The 8,025-nt window shown below is 40.2% G+C and overlaps 1 protein-coding gene across 1 annotated transcript; it reads left to right on the forward strand.

Annotated features, from left to right (window-relative positions):
- The first annotated feature begins 591 nt into the window (after positions 1 to 591).
- Positions 592 to 3,350, forward strand: tnfrsf18 (tumor necrosis factor receptor superfamily, member 18). The gene is made up of 7 exons (XM_046336247.1): positions 592 to 719; positions 981 to 1,106; positions 1,323 to 1,457; positions 1,578 to 1,665; positions 1,767 to 1,837; positions 1,916 to 2,038; positions 2,216 to 3,350. The coding sequence occupies exons 1-7, from the start codon at positions 596 to 598 to the stop codon at positions 2,332 to 2,334; spliced, it is 786 nt and encodes a 261-aa protein (XP_046192203.1). The 5' UTR covers positions 592 to 595; the 3' UTR covers positions 2,335 to 3,350.
- Positions 3,351 to 8,025: the final 4,675 nt, after the last annotated feature.

The raw sequence follows: 8,025 nt of genomic DNA on the forward strand, positions 1-8,025 counted from the left end.
ATGGATGGGGCTAAAGCTTAAGAGGGTGTGAACGATGCTGAATGGGTGTAGACAAAGAAGGGCTCTCCAGTAGTAGTACCAAAACATTCAAAGGCCATTTTCTCAAAAGTGACTATACAAGTTTATCAACTTTCAAAGCAGAATAACTGTCCCATTGTTCCTCAACTGTAGTGTATGATATACCATGTTGTAGTCTCTACTTTAATCCAATGTACAAAAAAACAATCTCAAATTTTGCTACATAAGACCGATTTGAGGGGTCGGTCACAAATGTGCTCAAGTTTTACCTTGAGACCGGCATTTTTTTGCTTGACAATCACCAGCTAACAAAATGTAATGACCGCCACAGCCCTAGTCATGCGTGTGTCAGCAGAGTCTGCTTTCACTGTACCTTTTCACAGAAAAGCTCACCACACTGGCAAACCGAGAGAGAGAGAGAGAGAGAGAGAGAGAGAGAGAGAGAGAGAGAGAGAGAGAGAGAGAGAGAGAGAGAGAGAGAGAGAGAGAGAGAGAGAGATACCTGACGCCACTGTGCAACGTCACTGTGCACAGCAAATAAAACCCCCACGGTTGAAAGGTGAGGATGCTTAACATTATGGACACTCAATACATACAGATGACAGTCATATGGTGTTTTTGGACTATGGGTTTAGCAGCGGATCTACGATGCAATGATATGTATGAAAAAGATGGCAGATGTTGTGAACTTTGTCCACCAGGTTTGTTTTTAGCCTTTAATGACAATTCAGTAGACTACTGACCATGGGTTTAAACACCTGAACATTTGATATCAAATTATTACCAATTGAAATCCTTAAAAAAATTGTTTTTATCATAATTATTAGGAAACATTATGTATGCAAATGTTAGTTGGACCCTGTGTGGTGATTGCTTGATGTATAAGACATATAAAGAAATATTGAATGATTGATTCTGTGAGTGGTAGTGATTATGATGTACAATCCTGTCTTGGTTCATAGGCACATTTTTGAAGAAGCACTGCACCACTCATGCCAAAACCGACTGTGGTGACTGCCCAGCGGACTCCTACTCTGAGTTCAGTGACCGTGTAGAGAACTGTCAACCATGCCTCAAATGCCAACAGGGTAAGGGTTAAGATGAGAGGTGACATAAACAAAATCTAGCTCTGAAAAATATTAGCGTCCTATACTTTGATTGTTGATGGACCCTCAAATGGTCAAAACAAGTCATGATACTGCAGGAAAGAAAGAATGTCAGGAAAGTGGTAGCTTCTGGGGCTTCTGGGGCTCACACTTCTCATGTCATTGTTGTCTTCTTTCTCTCTTTGCTCTTCTGGGCAGTCTATGCAAGAGCATGCACCTCAACCGCAAACGCAAACTGTTTGTGTGGCTCTGGTTTCCTGTGCTCAGACCATGTCTGCTCAAATTGTGAAAAGGAAAAGAAATGCCACAAGGGAGAGGAACTGAAGAGAACAGGTAAGACATTCATTCATTTTCCTTCCTCACTACTTGTCACTGAATATTTACAAATGTAGAGAAAGGATCAACAGCCATGTCCTTACTACTGCTAACTTAAAGTATGTTTTCCAATGGCAGGTTCCAGGGAATACACTTGGAAATGTGTCCCATGTCCTAATAACACATACTCTGACACCGAACAGGGTCACTGCAAACCATTGACACAGTAAGAACACAGTTTTGAAAAATAGCCAAATATCAGTTCCTCTATCGTGTGAAATGTTTTTAGATGCTCCTAAATAACTTGTAATACCTTGTCACCAACAGGTGTGATACACATGGATTTATTGTGATCTTCCCTGGGAACAAGACCCATAACTCAAAATGTGGTATACATGGTATGTTGGCAATTACAGTCAAGCAATTCATAGGTATTAGACATGTATTTGGGTTGTAATCATTTCTTTGTTTATCAGAGCAAGGAAACAAAGAGGACGGGCATTACATTCTGGCCATTGGCTTCTTCTTCTTTGGTGTCGTCCTCTTGGTGTTCCTCACTTATGCCTGCATCAGGAGAATCAGGCACAAGCCTAACGCTAGTGAGTACCACAGAGTTGGTTAAGTCGATGATAGCCGGTCTATTTGGAATACCTTGGAACACATAGCTTAGGCTACAGTTTATTCTCAAATGAATTACAGTGAAGTTCAAGTACTGATGTTTTAAAAACAGCCTTCAGTGAACTGCCCTGCAACAAGTATTTCCATCACTTCTCCAGATATACATGGCTTCCCACTGTCAAAAGAGGAGAGTGGAAGCCAGCTCATCCTGCAGGCTGAAACCAAGGACAATGCCAGCCAGATTCTGCTGTCCATGGCGAGCATCTCCACTGTGTGATATCTTACATCTGCTTGCAGGATTGTTTTGACTTCAGGGTAGCATGTCAGCTAGTCCTGAATGACCAAATGCTACTTCTACAATTTGTTTTGCAGTTAGCCTGCTTTAATTTCCTTGTCTCTTGTAATCTTGTTTGTTGCTATTTCGTGTATTTGTGCAGTCTTTCATCAATACTAAGTATTATTTTATATAGCTTTCTTATTTTTTTGCACAATTAATACTGTTTTTACTCTTTCTAAAGAATCCCAACATTTAGCTTTTTTTATTTAACCTTTATTTTTTACAGTTTTTTTTCACATTAAGATAACAATCTATTTTTCAAGAGAGACCTGGTCCAACAGCTACAGGGGGGACAAAGTTTCAGGCAAAACATCTTACAACATTTAACAAAACATTAAACACACATACAGTAACACAATTACATATTACATAAAAAAACACAAATGTCATAACTAAAAAACATCTGTCCTAACGACAATTACATTTTATGATATTTACATCGACCAAGTGTTTAAACTCCACCAACGTGACTAGATCATCTAATTTTAAAATGTTCAGGAGATAATTCCAGGACAACGGAGATGAGTAACTAAAACTATTTAGACCATGATCTGTTCTAATTCTTGGTACTGCAAGAAAGCAAATGAGAATAGGACCGTAATCTATATTTATTTGCTGACCTGATTAAAAAAGAACAGAGATAGTGACATTATACCCAATATGGACTTTTAAATCAGTGTATACCTGTGTTTAAGACTACGCAAGGTCAATGACGACCTGCCAACGGCGCAGTAGAGATCACAATGACATGTTAGACGTTTTTGATTGGTAATGAACCTGAGGGCCTCATGATATGCTGAATGAAGTGCTCTCAGGGTAGTAGTTGAGGCCTGTATATATACACAGTACCAGTCAAAAGTTTGGACACACCAACTCATTCAAAGGTTTTTCTTTACTTTTCTATTTTCAACATTGTGGAATAAAAGTGAAGACATCAAATGTATGAAATAACACATATGGAATCATGTAGTATCCAAAAAAGTGTTAAACAAATCAAAATATATTTTATAAATTAGATTATTCAAAGCAGTCAGCTGTGTGCTTAGGGTTGTTGTCCTGTTGGAAGGTTAACTTTCGCCCCAGTCTGATGTCCTGAGCGCTCTGGAGAAGGTTTTCATCAAGGATCTCTCTGTATTTTGCTCCCTTCATCTTTCCCTCAATCCTGACTAGAATCCAAATCCCTGCAGCTGAAAAATATCCCCATAGCATGATGCTGCCACCACCATGCTGCACTGTAGGGAAGGTGCCTGGTTTCCTCCAGACATAACGCTTGGCCAAAGAGTTAAATCTTGGTTTCATCAGACCAGATAATCTTGTTTCTCATAGTCAGTCCTTTAGGTGACTTCTGGCAAATTCCAAGCGGGCTGTCATGTGCCTTTTACTGAGGAGTGGCTTCCATCTGGACACTGTCTTGACGTCTGCCTTGATGGCTCTATCATCTCTACAGAGGAGCTCTCTAGCTCTGTCAGAGTGACCGTCGGGATCAGACCATTTATTACCTGAATATGTTACTTTACTTTGATTTGCCTTTCCTTCCAGGTTACCCATTTGGTCATTTTGTAAATATATATTATTTTCTGGAACCATTACATGTACCCATCTCATTGTTATTTCATTATTAGAGATATATTTTTTTAAATAGCACCCACCATAGGTCATGTCTGCAATGGTCATGTGAGATGAAATGTCTATATTTTGGGATGTGAACACTCAGTGTGTTGAACCTGAGGAAGATCTGTTTCGAATCGAAATGTTGTCAATAAAACAGTGAATTGGGAGCTTTAACAGTGTGCAGGCCTTCTTGTATGCTTCTGGAAGGTTCTCCCATCTCCACAAAGGAACTCTGGAGCTCTGTCAGAGTGACCATCGGGTTCTTGGTCACCTCCCTGACCAAGGCCCTTCTCCCGATTGCTCAGTTTGGCTGGGCGACCAGCTCTAGGAAGAGTCTTGGTGGTTCCAAACTTCTTCCATATAAGAATGGTGGGGCCACTGTGTTCTTGGAGACTATCAATGCTGCAGAAATGTTTTGGTATCCTTCCCCAGATCTGTGCCTCGACATAATCTTGTCTCGGAGCTCTACATACAATTAATTCGACCACATGGTTTGGTTTTTGCTCTGACATGTACTGTCAACTGTGGGACGTTATATAGACAGGTGTGTGCATTTCCAAATCATGGCCAATCAATTGAATTTACCACAGGTGGACTCCAATCACGTTGTATAAACATCTCAAGGATGATCAATGGAAACAGGATGCACCTGAGCTCAATTTCAAGTCTTATAGCAAAGGGTCTGAATATTTAAGTATAAATAAGTTATTTCCGTTTTTAATTTTTAATAAACGTGCAAACATTTTTGGCAGTTATTTGCTTGACGATCACTGGGTGACAAAATGTAATGACCCCCACAACCCTAGTCATGTGTGTCAGCCCAGTCTGCTTTTCAGTGTACCCTTTTCAGCTGTGATTTTAGCATGGAAATCTTGGTGGGGCAAACAAATCCCCCCCAAAATAATATATGCATGCCAGCAAAGCCACTACACAATACTAAACAATACATTAATTGCACTATAACAGTGACAAACGGCACCCACAAACTCTTATGGCCTACAGAAAGCTGTCCAAAACAGCAGAGTCCCAACACCTAACCACTGCTACACTGGCTATCAGCGGAGCCTTGTCTGGCAGCGAAACATTTCATTCAGCCTCATTTACTGCCTTTTAAAAAATCATAGTTGATATGGCTGACTTGTTTAAAAAAATGTGGTTTCTACTGACAATTGAGATTTACAAACTATGGTATAAGGGAAAAACGAGCCATTAAGAGGCAATCCGTAATTTCGTTTAAGACATTAATGAGCGAGCTACGATGGACGTTGTCAATAGAACTATTTGTTCACGACTTTTGAAATGTACAGCGACAGAATTCAGAACATGGGCCATTCTTACATTATTCTCCCTGTACACCACGTCAGAATCATAGAATAAATAATGGGGGCATATAAGCAGACAAAGAAAGCGCTTACAATATTCAATGATTACTTTTCTCTAAAACAGGCTATAGGCTACATGTGCACCACCAAGTCAGAACAGTAGGCAAAATTAAGAGGGGAAAATATACCAAATTATTAGTGTGAGGCACATGGGCTACTAACAGCTTACTACCTAACATACACATAGTATTACTTTCTTAGCTACAGTATACATATCTCAACAATGTGAGTCCAAAAATGTCAGGGAGATATGTATACTGTATCTAAGAAAGTAATACTACGTGTATGTTAGGTAGTAAGCTGTTAGTAGCCCATGTGCCTCACGCTAATCATAGAAGCTCACTTCCTTCTAAACCAGTAATTGTTGAATTTGTGATTTCCAACTTGTTGTGTAATGTTGCTGTCCAGTGGCCGATGAGCACCAATACTGCCAGTCCAATTAAGCAACTGTACATATAACGCGATTTGATGTCATTTTATCTATGGCCAATGACCTTGAGCCTTCTTTGATTGACTCTTCTAATGTAACTCTATGGCAGCACCCAAAAGGGTTAGAATTTTCGATGTCTACCGTTAGACTTCGCGTTGATGTAGTGTACCCATGAGTGACAGAACACTGAGCCAATCACAGTGATGTGGTGTATATTTTTTTGGGGTATCATGTTCAAAACATCAATAAATGACTTGAGTTTCACAATAAATGTTTGACATGATCAAATTATTTTGACATGATGTGCCAAAAATGCTAATATGGGTCCGATGACTTCAATGGGTTTTGTGCAACAAATGCCAAAACATTAGCATGTGGAAACAGTGCCAGGGAAACTAAACCCAAGCATGAATGGCTGCCCTACCTTGTCCATAGACTGCTTACAGGTTAAGGAAACCAATGTGTAATTTTGTAATCTTGTTGAACTATCCCTTTAACAATGTGTAGGCTATTGTGTCAAAAATTGGTATGATAGCCTATGAAAAGTGACCTTTTAAAAAGGCTTATAACCTACATGTAAAGGTTTTTCTTTTGAGTGGACTATAGGCTGCTGAACATCCTGACAGTGTTGCAAATCTTTAAAAATTGGATGGATTGAAAGAAACCATCCGAATGGAGCATAGGAAAAGGGGCAAGGAAGGAAGGGTGGACAGAAGAAAGGAAAGAAAGCATGCATTTATTGAAGTGTCCATGCGGTTCATGTGTAGAAGAAATACAGCTCTTGTCAAGTTATCGTCAAAAGTAGATTTTTTTTGCATTTAAGCTAACCTTAACCCTAACCCTTTTCTTAACTTAAACCTAATTCTCCTAACCGGCTACGTTCATTCTCCTAAACTGCTGCGTAAAGTTCTCATAACCTGCTACGAATAGTACATTTTTTATCCCATCTAGACAAAACTGCCACCCCCCAGGGAAGTGTGATTAGTCCTTTGTTGTTCTCCATTATGATTGACAGTGGCGGTTGTAGCTTGTATGGCTCCCTGGGCGAACTCCCCCCACAGTACCAACCAATATGACAGACAGGACAGGTGGTGCAGTCTTCTGGTCCGCAGTTGCTCCCTTCTTAACAGTCAACTAATTCAACTTGAGAGTGGAGCATGCATTATAAACTGAGTATACGAAACATTGGTTAGACCTTCCTAATATTGAGTTGCACCCCCCCTTTTGCCTCAGAACAGCCTCAGTTCGTTGGGGAATGGACTGTACACGGTGTTCAACAGGGATGCTGGCCATAGGAGGCTGCTGACGGGAGAACGGCTCATAATAATGGCTGGAACGGAGCAAATGGAAAGGCAGAACATGTGTTTGATACCATTCTACTAATCCCGCTCCAGTCATTACCACGAGCCCATTCTCCCCAATTAAGTTGCCACCAACCTCCTATGATGCTGGCCCATGTTAACTCCAATGCTTCACACAGTTCTGTCAAGTAGGCTGGATGTCCTTTGGGTGGTGGACCATTTTTGATACACAAGGGAAACTTTTGAGTGTGAAAAATCCATCAGCGTTGCAGTTCTTGACGCAAACCGATGCACACTTATTTTGTCTTGCCCTCTGAATGGCACACGTACACAATCCATGTCGCAATTGTCTCAAGGCTTAAAAATCTCTCTTTAACCGGTCTCCTCCTCTTCCTCTACAATTGATTTTAAGTGGATTTAACAAGTGACATCAATAAGGGATCATAGCTTTCCCCTGGATTCACCTGGTGAATCTGTCATGTAAAGATGTTCTTAATGTGTTGTATACTCAGTGTATATCAAAATCATCTAAATGTATCCCACCCTCCAAATTTAACACATAGTACAGAAACAGTGGCAATTTTAGCATGTAAATGGGGCAAAATAAAAATAAAAGTGGGATGCATGCCAGCAAAGCCACTACACAATACAACACTAAACAACACATGAATTATACTATAACAGTGACAAACGGTGCCCACAAACTGTTAGGGCCTACATAAAGCTGTTCCAACAGCAGGCCCAACATCTTACCACTGCTACAGCTGGCTATCAGCAAAGCCTTGCCTGGCAGCAAAACAGATCATTTAGTCTCATTTACTGCCTTAAAAAAAAATATACTGTAGGTGAAATGGCTGACTTGCTTAAACAAATGTGGTTTCTAATGACAATTGAGATGTACAAACTA

The sequence above is a fragment of the Oncorhynchus gorbuscha genome, linkage group LG03 (assembly GCF_021184085.1).
Source record: "Oncorhynchus gorbuscha isolate QuinsamMale2020 ecotype Even-year linkage group LG03, OgorEven_v1.0, whole genome shotgun sequence".
Lineage (NCBI taxonomy): Eukaryota > Metazoa > Chordata > Actinopteri > Salmoniformes > Salmonidae > Oncorhynchus > Oncorhynchus gorbuscha.